The following is an 18,307-nucleotide window of genomic DNA, read 5'->3' as shown; positions in this document are numbered from 1 at the left end:
TCAGAATTAGTAACTGACCCCTCCCCCCTTGTGACATCACAGCACCTATTAAATGATGTCATCCGCTGCAAATACAGAGATGTGATGGGGACGTCAGGAAGGATGGGAGACGACAGCTCCAGGGAGTCCAATGTGACCGTCAGGCTCCTTCCTATTACTAGTGACAACACAAGACAGAACCATCATCATTATGACCATCATCATCAGTCCACTTCTACTGGAAGATGTCCACCTCTAATATCCCGACCAGTTACTCTTTACTTACTCGTAGTGATCCGTGTCTTATACTCTAGTCACATCCAGAGCGGCACTCATTCTGCTGTCTTATGATGCAACAGCAGAATGCTGACAGCAGCTCTGGAGGTGACTGGAGTAGGATACATGAAGTCATTCGGGACCAGTCCATGATAATGGCCTACGTGGCCCCTCACTCGTTTATTCTGAGGACGGAGTGCTGATTTAAAGGGGAAGTTCAGTCTTATGCCGCTTAGGTTTTCTATATGAAATCACTCTGGATCCTTCTGCTGTGAAGCGACGCGATGCCCTGAAGTCATGATGGGCCTCCATGTCTGCGATCTGCCCGTGTACAATGGAAGAGGTGACCGGTTGCTTTGGCACCACTGCTACCTTCACTATAGAGGTACCTGTGACATCTCCGGCCAGGGGCAGGTTGGGGTCTGTCACCAACACCTTGTTTCCTGGAACCAGCAGTCCATGCTTCCCCTTCAGGTCCCCGACTCTACAGAGCTGCGGACTCTGCATTGTGCACCAGCCTCCTGTCTAGAAAGATGAAGCAGAATAGAGAACAGGCTGCAGGCAATGGTGGCCACTGGTGGTCTAAATGTGACCCTCAACAACCCCAGGAGCCCACAACTATGCGTCACATTCCTCTAGCCCATGACATGTCCTCAACTACAGGGACAAAGCCAGTGCAAGCCTTGAGGCAGCAGGCATTTCTATTGGTTATCATGTACAGTGCCTTGCAAAAGTATTCACCCCCTTGACTTTTTTCGTATTTTGTTACATTACAGCCTTAAGTTCAATGTTTTGTCAATCTGAATTCTATGTGATGGATCAGAACACAATCGTCTAAGTCGGTGAAGTGAAATGAGAAAAATATATTAATAAAACTATTGTTTAAAAATAGAAATCAGAAAATTGTCCTGTGCGTATGTATTCACCCCCCTTTGTAAGGAAGCTCATAAAAAGCTCTGGTGCAAACAATTACCTTCAGAAGTCACATGATTAGTGACATGATGTCACCTGTGTGCAATCTAAGTGTCACATGATCTGTCATTACATATACACACCAGAGGCTGCAGCACCTAAGCAAGAGGCATCACTAACCAAACACTGCCATGAAGACCGAGGAGCTCTCCAAACAAGTAAGGGACAATGTTGTGGAGAAGTACAAGTCAGGGTTAGGTTATAAAAGATATCCAAATCTTTGATGATCCCCAGGAGCGCCATCAAATCTATCATAACCAAATGGAAAGAACATGGCACAACAGCAAACCTGCCAAGAGACGGCTGCCCACCAAAACTGATGGACCAGGCAAGGAGGGCATTAATCAGAGAGGCAGCACAGAGACCTAAGGTAACCCTGGAGGAGCTGCAGAGTTCCACAGCAGAGACTGGAGGATCTGTACATAGGACGACAATAAGCCGTACGCTCCATAGAGTTGGGCTTTATGGCAGAGTGGCCAGAAGAAGCCATTACTGTCAGCTAAAGACAGAAAGGCGCGTTGTGAGGTTGTGGAAAGGCCTGTGGTAGACTCCAAAATGTATGGAGGAAGGGGCTCTGGTCTGAGGAGACTAAAACTGAACTTTTTGGCCATAAAAGAAAACGCTATGTCTGGAGCAAACCCAACACATCACATCACCCAAAGAACACCATCCCCACAGTAAGACATGGTGGTGGCAGCATCATACTGGGGAGACGGGACTGGGAAACTGGTCCGAGCTGAGGGATAGATGGACGGGGCTAAATACAGGGATAGTCGAGCAGAACCTGCCCACTCTGTGCGTGATCTGAGGCTAGGACGGAGGTTCACCTTCCAGCAGGACAATGACCCCAAATACACGGCTAAAGCAACACTTGAGGGGTTTAAGGGGAGACATGTAAATGTGATGGAACGGCCGAGTCACAGCCCAGATCTCAGTCCAATAGAAGATCTGTGGTCAGACATAAAGATCACTGTTCACAAGCGCAAACATCCAACCTGAAGGAGCCGGAGCAGTTCTGCAAGGAGGAACGGGCACAAATCCCAGTGGTCAGATGTGGCGACTGCTCATAGAGACTTATCCAAAGTGACTTGGAGCTGTGATTGCCGCAAAAGGCGGCTCTACAAAGTACTGACTTTAGGGGGGTGAACAGTTCTGCACATTGACTTTTTCTGTTATTTTGTCCTATTTGTTGTTTGCTTCACAATAAATAATAAAAAGAAAAAACATTTTTAAAGTTGTCGGCAGGTTCTGTACATTACAAGATGCAAATCCTCAAACAATCCATGTTAATTCCAGGTAGTGAGGCACCAAAACACGAAAAAAGTCAAGGGGGTGAATACTTTTGCAAGGCACTTAGTATAGTCTGAGGCTGGAGTAGACCTCACCTCTGCAGAAGTCTCACCTGCCCAGAAATGTCATATGGATTGTAGGTTTCTCCACGCTCCTCTGTCCGGATGTGCCATTCAATAGTCTACAAACAATATGGACAGTTATATTGGGACACCATGTCCCGAGTCATACAACAAACTTGATTTGGAGGGAGGTCCATGTTACCTTTCCCGGGGCTGAGGAGGATGAGTGAAGATCCACCAACATGGTTGTGTCACCACACCCACCATCTGGGTACACGATCTGACTCTACAATAGCAGAACAAAGACATTAGACAAAGTGGATCGCAGCAAGTGAGCCCTAGAAATGCGGGCAACTACTGGGTGAGAACTTCAATACCCCCAGAACCCATCTAGCTGGACTGGTGCAGAGATCAGTGTTTTGATGACAGGGGAGGTCTCATTGTACAGTAGACTCTGCTCACCACTGCAGGAATGAGACACCTACCTGCAGGAGAGACACATATATATATAGTGTATGTAATGGATCCCCTAGCACCCCGACTGGGTGTCTCCGTTGATGGATGCTCCTAGTGCTTCCTAAGGGCTCCAAGCACTCCGCCCGACACCATAAGCACTGCTGACCCCACGAACTGCTGTAGCTTGGTTGGGATTTCGTCGTCTTCTACCCACCCTAGTACAGCTCTTACAAGGGCTAGGGATTATACTCTGGAGAGAATAATGATTATAGCAATCCCCAGAGTGTAGTTCTCCAATCCCCCAAACATGAGCCCAGACTTCATGAAGTGTAGAACAGGACACTTTAATGAGGCTACATGCCAGCCTTTTATGCAGGTCTTCCAGCAAGGGACACTCCCCATGGGGACCTTGTGGAAGACAGACAGTTTTTACATAAACCAATCACATGCAGTTACAGGCAGACAACACCCAACTGTGATACAATTAACCAACACAATGGGATGACGTAATCACTCACAGGCAGACAGCACCCACCTGTGATACAATTAACCAATACAATGGGATAACGTAATCACTCACAGGCAGACAGCACCCACCTGTGATACAATTAACCAACACAATGGGATAACGTAATCACTCACAGGCAGACAGCACCCACCTGTGATACAATTAACCAACACAATGGGATAACGTAATCACTCACAGGCAGACAGCACCCGCCTGTGATACAATTAACCAACACAATGGGATAACGTAATCACTCACAGGCAGACAGCACCCACCTGTGATACAATTAACCAACACAATGGGATAACGTAATTACTCACAGGCAGACAGCACCCACCTGTGATACAATTAACCAACACAATGGGATAACGTAATTACTCACAGGCAGACAGCACCCACCTGTGATACAATTAACCAACACAATGGGATAACGTAATTACTCACAGGCAGACAGCACCCACCTGTGATACAATTAACCAACACAATGGGATAACGTAATTACTCACAGGCAGACAGCACCCACCTGTGATACAATTAACCAACACAATAGGATAACGTAATCACTCACAGGCAGAAACTACCCATTTCTCCCTTTGTAGAATAATGAGCAGAGGGGGGAGGGGTCTCCATGTAGGAGGCTACCCCTCAGGCCTCCTACCCTTCAGGTCTCTCCAGCAGCCCCAGTGACGGTTCAGTCTGTCACAGTGTATTTATTAAGGATGTACAAATTTCTCAAAAAGTCATCCAACAAACAAATCCAAAGGTTTTCTTTGGACAAATCTGTTTTAGACAGATTGTGTAAAATATTACAAAGCACCATTTTACTGTCCAGGATGGCGGGCAAAACCATGAGGGAAGACGACGGATGGTCACATGACTCTGACAGGAAGTCTGCTATGAATTTGCAACCTGGAAGGATGTTGTTCAGTGGCTCTGTCTGAAGACATAAGCCACGGATATACTGTGGTAGGGGCAGTATCGGAAGATTGTAGGGAGAAAACAGATGATAGGGAGAGAATATGTGATAGGGAGGGACTACCCCTACTAATTCTACTACTACCATTACTACTACCACTACTACTGCTGCTACTACTACTAATACTACCACCACTACTACAACTATCACTACCACCACCACTACTAGAACTACTACTACCTCTACTACTGCTACTACTGTTATCACTACTAGAACTATTACTACTGTTATCACTAGCACTACTACTACCCCTACTACTACTACCACTGCCACTACTCACACTACTATTGCAACAACTACTACCACTAATATTACCACCACCACTACTAGAACTACTACTACCTCTACTACTGCTAGTACTGTTATCACTACTAGAACTACTACTACTGTTATCACTAGCACTACTACTACCCCTACTACTACTACCACTGCCACTACTCACACTACTATTGAAACAACTACTACCACTAATATTACCACCACCACTACTACTCCTATCACTACTACTACCACCACTACTATTGCTACCACTGTTAGTACTGCTGCTACTACCACAACTGCCATTAATAGTACTACTACTACAACTAGTAGTACTACTACTACCACTACTACTACCATTACTACTTCTATCACTACTACTACCACCACTGCTAGTACTACTACTAATACCACTACTACCACCACCACCACTACTACCCACACTAATACTACCACTACTACTCCCACCACCACTACTACCCCTACTACTACTCACACTACTATTACAACTACTAATACTACTACCACTACTACTACTACTACCCATAGATAGCCACCTACTGCCTTATATGTGGATATATCTAGGGTGCAATATTTGGTAGAGAAGCTAGATGGCTACAGAGGGGACATCATGTATCTGGACAAGGACTTCCTCTGCTGGTTTTCCGCCAGGAGAATCCTCATTGCGTCCAGATATACGATATGTCCCTCTTTGCTGAACCAAATGTCTCATCCTTGTTGGCTCATGGCTATGTTTAGGTTGTACGGGTGACACCCGGGCTTTGCTAATAAAGAGAGGCTTCTGCTGTTTGGAGTTGGACGAGGTGGAGGAGGCCCTAATACCACCATGAGTCAGGAGACTTGGAGCATTGCAGACAACATGGTCAGATCCTTTGTTTAGGGAACATACAAATATTCTACCATGAAATAGTTTCCATGCTGTGCGGCTTCTGCTGCCGCTACTACCGTGGCCACGTGCCTCTTATTACCCTACCCTTTCACATCTGCAGCTGCTACTACTACTACCACTACTATTACTTCTACTACTACTACTCCTACTCTCACTGCTACTAGTGATACTACCACGACTTCTACCATCACTACTACAACTACCATATTACTACTACCAGTTCTATTGTGACCACATGCCACTACATCCATACCCTTTCCCCATCCACACTGTACTGCTGCTACTACTACTATCACTACTACTATTAATACTACCACCACTACTACCACTCCCACCCACCTTTTCCACATTCACACTGCACTTCTGCTACCACTATTACTACTACCACCAATACTACTACTATTATTACTACTAACACTACTACCACTATTACTGCTACTATTACTACTACTACCACCACCACCAATACTACTATTACTACTACTACCTGTCATGTTCTGGAGACCCGAGCATGCCTCCCGGACTTCAGGCACACAGGACACAGGCAGATACAGACCAGGGACCAACAGAATACTTTATTACACATGTTAAAAAAGCACAGAGGGAGAACCCGCGCTGACTAGATTCCTACCTATAAGGATACTGATACTGTCATATTATATGTAGCATGTCATCACATTTAGTTACTAGTGGCTGAGGAAGGAATACGTCTATTCCGAAACGCGTCGGTGGATTTGTGGACCCTAGAGGCTTCCATAGCTTCGGGTGTGACCTCACACTACAGGTTTCCAGGACGACGAACCTAACACGGCTGCTCTGCGCGCGCGCAAGCTACCGGCCGGCGCTGCGCACGCAATACAAGGCAAGCTGAAGACAGGACCAGATAGATAAAGCAGCAGGATCATCACCAACAGCGGACTTCCAGAAACGGGCCGAGCTGGGCACATAACAGTAAGTGTCCAGCACGCCCACAACAGACCGCACCAATACTACTCACTGGTTACAATTGCTGCATGTACTCTCCATAGAATACGTGAATTTACCTAATAAGTGCCATAAGAACCAACGAAAACAGAGGTATTAGAACAGCCACTAGTAACTAAATGTGATGACATGCTACTTATAATATGACAGTATCAGTATCCTTATAGGTAGGAATCTAGTCAGCGCGGGTTCTCCCCCTGTGCTTTTTTAACATTAGGTCTTCTCCTATTCTGTGGGTATTTTTGGCAATTTACCCCACAGTAGAACCCTGCAGCGACGTGGCGCACACACGGTTCATTTGTGTGGGCTCACCTCCTACTCCATTGTATCCAGACGGCAGCGCGAGTGTTTATTTATTGCTTTTGTATACTTTATTACACATGTAATAAAAGAACACGACCTCACTGAAGAGCAGGTTAGGTAATATTCGTAGCTCTACCACAGAAGTAAGTTCACGGCAGACCAGAGGCAAAACCCAGAGGGCGGAGAACCAGTGAGCCCCATTCTTCACAGAGCCCCTGGTGGTGGGGATGAACTGGGCCGAGGGCTCACTGGTCGAACCTCCATAGAGTTTCCGGTACACTTGGCCGCTACCGGACGACAACCACAGACAATAGGACTGGAACCCAACCAAACTCACGACATGGATCAGCACACAAGCAGATGCCTGGACCCCATGCAGAAAGACACATGGCGGTCTCTGGCAGAGCTGCACACAGACTAGATGTCCTCCATCCGGAGAACCCAGGAGCGCTCTCACGAAGGCAGGACATAGACACAGGACAGGATCAGAAGCAGTGGAGCACTGCCAGGCTAGACATGGAGCAGACAGGATCAGAAGCAGTAGAGCACTGCCAGGCTAGACATGGAGCAGACAGGATCAGAAGCAGTTACACTGCCAGGCTATACATGGGACAGACAGGATCAGAAGCAGTTACACTGCCAGTCTATACATGGGACAGACAGGATCAGAAGCAGTTACACTGCCAGGCTAGACATGGAGCAGACAGGATCAGAAGCAGTTACACTGCCAGGCTAGACATGGAGCAGACAGGATCAGAAGCAGTTACACTGCCAGGCTATACATGGAGCAGACAGGATCAGAAGCAGTTACACTGCCAGGCTATACATGGAGCAGACAGGATCAGAAGCAGTTACACTGCCAGGCTATACATGGAGCAGACAGGATCAGAAGCAGTTACACTGCCAGGCTAGACATGGAGCAGACAGGATCAGAAGCAGTTACACTGCCAGGCTAGACATGGAGCAGACAGGATCAGAAGCAGTTACACTGCCAGGCTATACATGGAGCAGACAGGATCAGAAGCAGTTACACTGCCAGGCTATACATGGAACAGACAGGATCAGAAGCAGTGGAGCACTGCCAGGCTATACATGGAGCAGACAGAATCAGAAGCAGTTACACTGCCAGGCTATACATGGGACAGACAGGATCAGAAGCAGTTACACTGCCAGGCTATACATGGAGCAGACAGGATCAGAAGCAGTGGAGCACTGCCAGGCTATACATGGAGCAGACAGGATCAGAGGCAGTTACACTGCCAGGCTATACATGGGACAGACAGGATCAGAAGCAGTTACACTGCCAGGCTATACATGGAGCAGACAGGATCAGAAGCAGTTACACTGCCAGGCTATACATGGGACAGACAGGATCAGAAGCAGTTACACTGCCAGGCTATACATGGAGCAGACAGGATCAGAAGCAGTTACACTGCCAGGCTATACATGGAGCAGACAGGATCAGAAGCAGTTACACTGCCAGGCTATACATGGAACAGACAGGATCAGAAGCAGTTACACTGCCAGGCTATACATGGAACAGACAGGATAAGAAGCAGTTACACTGCCAGGCTATACATGGAACAGACGGGATCAGAAGCAGTTACACTGCCAGGCTATACATGGAGCAGACAGGATCAGAAGCAGTTACACTGCCAGGCTATACATGGGACAGACAGGATCAGAAGCAGTTACACTGCCAGGCTATACATGGAACAGACAGGATCAGAAGCAGTTACACTGCCAGGCTATACATGGGACAGACAGGATCAGAAGCAGTTACACTGCCAGGCTATACATGGAACAGACAGGATCAGAAGCAGTTACACTGCCAGGCTATACATGGGACAGACAGGATCAGAAGCAGTGGAGCACTGCCAGGCTAGACATGGAGCAGACAGGATCAGAAGCAGTTACACTGCCAGGCTATACATGGAGCAGACAGGATCAGAAGCAGTTACACTGCCAGGCTATACATGGGACAGACAGGATCAGAAGCAGTTACACTGCCAGGCTATACATGGAGCAGACAGGATCAGAAGCAGTTACACTGCCAGGCTATACATGGGACAGACAGGATCAGAAGCAGTTACACTGCCAGGCTATACATGGAACAGACAGGATCAGAAGCAGTTACACTGCCAGGCTATACATGGAGCAGACAGGATCAGAAGCAGTTACACTGCCAGGCTATACATGGAGCAGACAGGATCAGAAGCAGTTACACTGCCAGGCTATACATGGAGCAGACAGGATCAGAAGCAGTTACACTGCCAGGCTATACATGGAGCAGACAGGATCAGAAGCAGTTACACTGCCAGGCTATACATGGGACAGGACAGGATCAGAAGCAGTTACACTGCCAGGCTATACATGGAGCAGACAGGATCAGAAGCAGTTACACTGCCAGGCTATACATGGAGCAGACAGGATCAGAAGCAGTTACACTGCCAGGCTATACATGGAACAGACGGGATCAGAAGCAGTTACACTGCCAGGCTATACATGGAACAGACAGGATCAGAAGCAGTTACACTGCCAGGCTATACATGGGACAGACAGGATCAGAAGCAGTGGAGCACAGCCAGGCTAGACATGGAGCAGACAGGATCAGAAGCAGTTACACTGCCAGGCTATACATGGAGCAGACAGGATCAGAAGCAGTTACACTGCCAGGCTATACATGGAACAGACAGGGATCAGAAGCAGTTACACTGCCAGGCTATACATGGACAGACAGGATCAGAAGCAGTTACACTGCCAGGCTATACATGGGACAGACAGGATCAGAAGCAGTGGAGCACAGCCAGGCTAGACATGGAGCAGACAGGATCAGAAGCAGTTACACTGCCAGGCTATACATGGGACAGACAGGATCAGAAGCAGTTACACTGCCAGGCTATACATGGAGCAGACAGGATCAGAAGCAGTTACACTGCCAGGCTATACATGGAGCAGACAGGATCAGAAGCAGTTACACTGCCAGGCTATACATGGACAGACAGGATCAGAAGCAGTTACACTGCCAGGCTATACATGGAGCAGACAGGATCAGAAGCAGTTACACTGCCAGGCTATACATGGAGCAGACAGGATCAGAAGCAGTTACACTGCCAGGCTATACATGGAGCAGACAGGATCAGAAGCAGTTACACTGCCAGGCTATACATGGACAGACAGGATCAGAAGCAGTTACACTGCCAGGCTATACATGGAGCAGACAGGATCAGAAGCAGTTACACTGCCAGGCTATACATGGAGCAGACAGGATCAGAAGCAGTTACACTGCCAGGCTATACATGGGAGCAGACAGGATCAGAAGCAGTTACACTGCCAGGCTATACATGGAGCAGACAGGATCAGAAGCAGTTACACTGCCAGGCTATACATGGAGCAGACAGGATCAGAAGCAGTTACACTGCCAGGCTATACATGGAGCAGACAGGATCAGAAGCAGTTACACTGCCAGGCTATACATGGAGCAGACAGGATCAGAAGCAGTTACACTGCCAGGCTAGACATGGAGCAGACAGGATCAGAAGCAGTTACACTGCCAGGCTATACATGGAACAGACAGGATCAGAAGCAGTGAGCACTGCCAGGCTAGACATGGAGCAGACAGGATCAGAAGCAGTTACACTGCCAGGCTAGACATGGAGCAGACAGGATCAGAAGCAGTTACACTGCCAGGCTATACATGGAGCAGACAGGATCAGAAGCAGTTACACTGCCAGGCTATACATGGAGCAGACAGGATCAGAAGCAGTTACACTGCCAGGCTATACATGGAGCAGACAGGATCAGAAGCAGTGAGCACTGCCAGGCTATACATGGAGCAGACAGGATCAGAGGCAGTTACACTGCCAGGCTATACATGGACAGACAGGATCAGAAGCAGTTACACTGCCAGGCTATACATGGAGCAGACAGGATCAGAAGGCAGTTACACTGCCAGGCTATACATGGGACAGACAGGATCAGAAGCAGTTACACTGCCAGGCTATACATGGAGACAGACAGGATCAGAAGCAGTTACACTGCCAGGCTATACATGGAGCAGACAGGATCAGAAGCAGTTACACTGCCAGGCTATACATGGAGCAGACAGGATCAGAAGCAGTTACACTGCCAGGCTATACATGGAGCAGACAGGATCAGAAGCAGTTACACTGCCAGGCTATACATGGGAGCAGACAGGATCAGAAGCAGTTACACTGCCAGGCTATACATGGAGCAGACAGGATCAGAAGCAGTTACACTGCCAGGCTATACATGGAGCAGACAGGATCAGAAGCAGGTTACACTGCCAGGCTATACATGGACAGACAGGATCAGAAGCAGTTACACTGCCAGGCTATACATGGAGCAGACAGGATCAGAAGCAGTTACACTGCCAGGCTATACATGGAGCAGACAGGATCAGAAGCAGTTACACTGCCAGGCTATACATGGGAGCAGACAGGATCAGAAGCAGTTACACTGCCAGGCTATACATGGAGCAGACAGGATCAGAAGCAGTTACACTGCAGGCTATACATGGAACAGACAGGATCAGAAGCAGTTAGCACTGCCAGGCTATACATGGAGCAGACAGGATCAGAAGCAGTTACACTGCCAGGCTATACATGGAGCAGACAGGATCAGAAGCAGTTACACTGCCAGGCTATACATGGACAGACAGGATCAGAAGCAGTTACACTGCCAGGCTATACATGGGACAGACAGGATCAGAAGCAGTTACACTGCCAGGCTATACATGGCGACAGAAGGATCAGAAGCAGTTACACTGCCAGGCTATACATGGGACAGACAGGATCAGAAGCAGTTACACTGCCAGGCTATACATGGAACAGACAGATCAGAAGCAGTTACACTGCCAGGCATACATGGAGCAGACAGGATCAGAAGCAGTTACACTGCCAGGCTATACATGGCAGACAGGACAGGATCAGAAGCAGTTACACTGCCAGGCTATACATGGAGCAGACAGATCAGAAGCAGTTACACTGCCAGGCTATACATGGAGCAGACAGGATCAGAAGCAGTTACACTGCCAGGCTCTACATGGGACAGACAGGATCAGAAGCAGTTACACTGCCAGGCTATACATGGACAGACAGGATCAGAAGCAGTTACACTGCCAGGCTATACATGGGACAGACAGGATCAGAAGCAGTTACACTGCCAGGCTATACATGGAACAGACAGGATCAGAAGCAGTTACACTGCCAGGCTATACATGGGACAGACAGGATCAGAAGCAGTTACACTGCCAGGCTATACATGGAACAGACAGGATCAGAAGCAGTTACACTGCCAGGCTATACATGGAGCAGACAGGATCAGAAGCAGTTACACTGCCAGGCTATACATGGACAGACAGGATCAGAAGCAGTTACACTGCCAGGCTATACATGGACAGACAGGATCAGAAGCAGTTACACTGCCAGGCTATACATGGACAGACAGGATCAGAAGCAGTTACACTGCCAGGCTATACATGGAGCAGACAGGATCAGAAGCAGTTACACTGCCAGGCTATACATGGACAGACAGGATCAGAAGCAGTTACACTGCCAGGCTATACATGGAACAGACAGGATCAGAAGCAGTTACACTGCCAGGCTATACATGGGACAGACAGGATCAGAAGCAGTTACACTGCCAGGCTATACATGGAGCGACAGGATCAGAAGCAGTTACACTGCCAGGCTATTACATGGGACAGACAGATCAGAAGCAGTTACACTGCCACGGCTATACATGGACAGACAGGATCAGAAGCAGTTACACTGCCAGGCTATACATGGAACAGACAGGATCAGAAGCAGTTACACTGCCAGGCTATACATGGAGCAGACAGGATCAGAAGCAGTTACACTGCCAGGCTATACATGGAGACAGACAGGATCAGAAGCAGTTACACTGCCAGGCTATACATGGAAAGCAGACAGGATCAGAAGCAGTTACACTGCCAGGCTATACATGGGACAGACAGGATCAGACAAGCAGTTACACTGCCAGGCTATACATGGAGCAGGACAGGATCAGAAGCAGTTACACTGCCAGGCTATACATGGAGCAGACAGGATCAGAAGCAGTTACACTGCCAGGCTATACATGGAACAGACAGGATCAGAAGCAGTTACACTGCCAGGCTATACATGGAGGCAGACAGGATCAGAAGCCAGTTACACTGCCAGTGCTTACATGGGACAGACAGGATCAGAAGCAGTACACTGCCAGGCTATACATGGACAGACAGGATCAGAAGCAGTTACACTGCCAGGCTATACATGGAGCAGACAGGATCAGAAGCAGTTACACTGCCAGGCTATACATGGACAGACAGGATCAGAAGCAGTTACACTGCCAGGCTATACATGGAACAGACAGGATCAGAAGCAGTTACACTGCCAGGCTATACATGGAGCAGACAGGATCAGAAGCAGTTACACTGCCAGGCTATACATGGGACAGACAGGATCAGAAGCAGTTACACTGCCAGGCTATACATGGAGCAGACAGGATCAGAAGCAGTTACACTGCCAGGCTATACATGGGACAGACAGGATCAGAAGCAGTTACACTGCCAGGCTATACATGGAGCAGACAGGATCAGAAGCAGTTACACTGCCAGGCTATACATGGAGCAGACAGGATCAGAAGCAGTTACACTGCCAGGCTATACATGGGACAGACAGGATCAGAAGCAGTTACACTGCCAGGCTATACATGGAACAGACAGGATCAGAAGCAGTTTACACTGCCAGGCTATACATGGAGCAGACAGGATCAGAAGCAGTTACACTGCCAGGCTAGACATGGACAGACAGGATCAGAAGCAGTTACACTGCCAGGCTATACATGGAACAGACAGGATCAGAAGCAGTTACACTGCCAGGCTATACATGGGACAGACAGGATCAGAAGCAGTTACACTGCCAGGCTATACATGGAGCAGACAGGATCAGAAGCAGTTACACTGCCAGGCTATACATGGAGCAGACAGGATCAGAAGCAGTTACACTGCCAGGCTATACATGGAACAGACAGGATCAGAAGCAGTTACACTGCCAGGCTATACATGGAGCAGACAGGATCAGAAGCAGTTACACTGCCAGGCTAGTACATGGGACAGACAGGATCAGAAGCAGTTACACTGCCAGGCTATACATGGACAGACAGGATCAGAAGCAGTTACACTGCCAGGCTATACATGGAGCAGACAGGATCAGAAGCAGTTACACTGCCAGGCTATACATGGACAGACAGGATCAGAAGCAGTTACACTGCCAGGCTATACATGGAGCAGACAGGATCAGAAGCAGTTACACTGCCAGGCTATACATGGAGCAGACAGGATCAGAAGCAGTTACACTGCCAGGCTATACATGGGACAGACAGGATCAGAAGCAGTTACACTGCCAGGCTATACATGGAGCAGACAGGATCAGAAGCAGTTACACTGCCAGGCTAGACATGGAGCAGACAGGATCAGAAGCAGTTACACTGCCAGGCTATACATGGAGCAGACAGGATCAGAAGCAGTTACACTGCCAGGCTATACATGGAGACAGACAGGATCAGAAGCAGTTACACTGCCAGGCTATACATGGAACAGACAGGATCAGAAGCAGTTACACTGCCAGGCTATACATGGAGCAGACAGGATCAGAAGCAGTTACACTGCCAGGCTATACATGGAGCAGACAGGATCAGAAGCAGTTACACTGCCAGGCTATACATGGAACAGACAGGATCAGAAGCAGTTACACTGCCAGGCTATACATGGAAGCAGACAGGATCAGAAGCAGTTACACTGCCAGGCTATACATGGAGCAGACAGGATCAGAAGCAGTTACACTGCCAGGCTATACATGGGACAGACAGGATCAGAAGCAGTTACACTGCCAGGCTATACATGGAGCAGACAGGATCAGAAGCAGTTACACTGCCAGGCTATACATGGAAGCAGACAGGATCAGAAGCAGTTACACTGCCAGGCTATGGAGCAGACAGGATCAGAGGCAGTTACACTGCCAGGCTATACATGGGAGCAGACAGGATCAGAAGCAGTTACACTGCCAGGCTATACATGGAGCAGACAGGATCAGAAGCAGTTACACTGCCAGGCTATACATGGAGCAGACAGGATCAGAAGCAGTTACACTGCCAGGCTATACATGGAGCAGACAGGATCAGAAGCAGTACACTGCCAGGCTAGACATGGAGCAGACAGGATCAGAAGCAGTTACACTGCCAGGCTATACATGGAGCAGACAGGATCAGAAGCAGTTACACTGCCAGGCTATACATGGAGCAGACAGGATCAGAAGCAGTTACACTGCCAGGCTATACATGGGACAGACAGGATCAGAAGCAGTGACACTGCCAGGCTATACATGGAGCAGACAGGATCAGAAGCAGTTACACTGCCAGGCTATACATGGAGCAGACAGGATCAGAAGCAGTTACACTGCCAGGCTAGACATGGAGACAGACAGGATCAGAAGCAGTTACAATGCCAGGCTATACATGGAGCAGACAGGATCAGAAGCAGTTACACTGCCAGGCTATACATGGGACAGACAGGATCAGAAGCAGTTACACTGCCAGGCTATACATGGAGCAGACAGGATCAGAAGCAGTTACACTGCCAGGCTATACATGGGAGCAGACAGGATCAGAAGCAGTTACACTGCCAGGCTATACATGGACAGACAGGATCAGAAGCAGTTACACTGCCAGGCTATACATGGAGCAGACAGGATCAGAAGCAGTTACACTGCCAGGCTATACATGGAGACAGACAGGATCAGAAGCAGTTACACTGCCAGGCTATACATGGAGCAGACAGGATCAGAAGCAGTTACACTGCCAGGCTATACATGGAGCAGACAGGATCAGAAGCAGTTACACTGCCAGGCTATACATGGAACAGACAGGATCAGAAGCAGTTACACTGCCAGGCTATACATGGAGCAGACAGGATCAGAAGCAGTTACACTGCCAGGCTATACATGGAGCAGACAGGATCAGAAGCAGTTACACTGCCAGGCTATACATGGACAGACAGGATCAGAAGCAGTTACACTGCCAGGCTATACATGGAGCAGACAGGATCAGAAGCAGTTACACTGCCAGGCTATACATGGAACAGACAGGATCAGAAGCAGTTACACTGCCAGGCTATACATGGAGCAGACAGGATCAGAAGCAGTTACACTGCCAGGCTATACATGGAGCAGACAGGATCAGAAGCAGTTACACTGCCAGGCTATACATGGACAGACAGGATCAGAAGCAGTTACACTGCCAGGCTATACATGGAGCAGACAGGATCAGAAGCAGTTACACTGCCAGGCTATACATGGAACAGACAGGATCAGAAGCAGTTACACTGCCAGGCTATACATGGAGCAGACAGGATCAGAAGCAGTTACACTGCCAGGCTATACATGGAACAGACAGGATCAGAAGCAGTTACACTGCCAGGCTATACATGGAGCAGACAGGATCAGAAGCAGTTACACTGCCAGGCTATACATGGAGCAGACAGGATCAGAAGCAGTTACACTGCCAGGCTATACATGGAAGCAGACAGGATCAGAAGCAGTTACACTGCCAGGCTATACATGGAACAGACAGGATCAGAAGCAGTTACACTGCCAGGCTAGACATGGAGCAGACAGGATCAGAAGCAGTTACACTGCCAGGCTATACATGGAACAGACAGGATCAGAAGCAGTTACACTGCCAGGCTATACATGGGACAGACAGGATCAGAAGCAGTTACACTGCCAGGCTATACATGGGACAGACAGGATCAGAAGCAGTTACACTGCCAGGCTAGACATGGGACAGACAGGATCAGAAGCAGTTACACTGCCAGGCTATACATGGAACAGACAGGATCAGAAGCAGTTACACTGCCAGGCTATACATGGAACAGACAGGATCAGAAGCAGTTACACTGCCAGGCAATACATGGAACAGACAGGATCAGAAGCAGTTACACTGCCAGGCTATACATGGGACAGACAGGATCAGAAGCAGTTACACTGCCAGGCTAGACATGGAGCAGACAGGATCAAAAGCAGTTACACTGCCAGGCTATACATGGAACAGACAGGATCAGAAGCAGTTACACTGCCAGGCTATACATGGAGCAGACAGGATCAGAAGCAGTTACACTGCCAGGCTATACATGGGACAGACAGGATCAGAAGCAGTTACACTGCCAGGCTATACAGGAACAGACAGGATCAGAAGCAGTTACACTGCCAGGCTATACATGGAACAGACAGGATCAGAAGCAGTTACACTGCCAGGCTATACATGGAACAGACAGGATCAGAAGCAGTGGAGCACTGCCAGGCTAGACATGGAGCAGACAGGATCAGAAGCAGTTACACTGCCAGGCTATACATGGAACAGACAGGATCAGAAGCAGTTACACTGCCAGGCTATACATGGAACAGACAGGATCAGAAGCAGTTACACTGCCAGGCTATACATGGAACAGACAGGATCAGAAGCAGTTACACTGCCAGGCTATACATGGAGCAGACAGGATCAGAAGCAGTTACACTGCCAGGCTATACATGGGACAGACAGGATCAGAAGCAGTTACACTGCCAGGCTATACATGGAACAGACAGGATCAGAAGCAGTTACACTGCCAGGCTAGACATGGAGCAGACAGGATCAGAAGCAGTTACACTGCCAGGCTATACATGGAACAGACAGGATCAGAAGCAGTTACACTGCCAGGCTATACATAGAGCAGACAGGATCAGAAGCAGTTACACTGCCAGGCTATACATGGGACAGACAGGATCAGAAGCAGTTACACTGCCAGGCTATACATGGAACAGACAGGATCAGAAGCAGTTACACTGCAAGGCTAGACATGGAACAGACAGGATCAGAAGCAGTTACACTGCCAGGCTATACATGGGACAGACAGGATCAGAAGCAGTTACACTGCCAGGCTAGACATGGGACAGACAGGATCAGAAGCAGTTACACTGCCAGGCTATACATAGAACAGACAGGATCAGAAGCAGTTACACTGCCAGGCTATACATGGGACAGACAGGATCAGAAGCAGTTACACTGCCAGGCTAGACATGGAGCAGACAGGATCAGAAGCAGTTACACTGCCAGGCTATACATGGAGCAGACAGGATCAGAAGCAGTTACACTGCCAGGCTATACATGGGACAGACAGGATCAGAAGCAGTTACACTGCCAGGCTATACATGGGACAGACAGGATCAGAAGCAGTTACACTGCCAGGCTAGACATGGAGCAGACAGGATCAGAAG

General features: G+C 48.5%; 1 protein-coding gene across 1 annotated transcript in view; it reads right to left on the bottom strand.

The window, feature by feature from the left end:
- Window positions 1-18,307, bottom strand: part of LOC122923428 — a 64,114-nt gene that overhangs the window by 16,569 nt on the left and 29,238 nt on the right. Inside the window, exons 4-7 of the mRNA XM_044274239.1 lie at window positions 2,782-2,865; window positions 2,630-2,698; window positions 645-780; window positions 46-157 (exon numbers count right to left, since the gene is read on the bottom strand). Coding sequence (XP_044130174.1) covers window positions 46-157; window positions 645-780; window positions 2,630-2,698; window positions 2,782-2,865 — 401 coding nt within the window. The remainder of the gene's footprint in view (window positions 1-45; window positions 158-644; window positions 781-2,629; window positions 2,699-2,781; window positions 2,866-18,307) is intronic.

The sequence above is a fragment of the Bufo gargarizans genome, unplaced genomic scaffold (assembly GCF_014858855.1).
Source record: "Bufo gargarizans isolate SCDJY-AF-19 unplaced genomic scaffold, ASM1485885v1 original_scaffold_1600_pilon, whole genome shotgun sequence".
In the NCBI taxonomy this organism is placed as follows: domain Eukaryota; kingdom Metazoa; phylum Chordata; class Amphibia; order Anura; family Bufonidae; genus Bufo; species Bufo gargarizans.
Note: the sequence above shows the minus strand (reverse complement) of the source record. Positions and strands in the feature narration are given on the sequence as shown.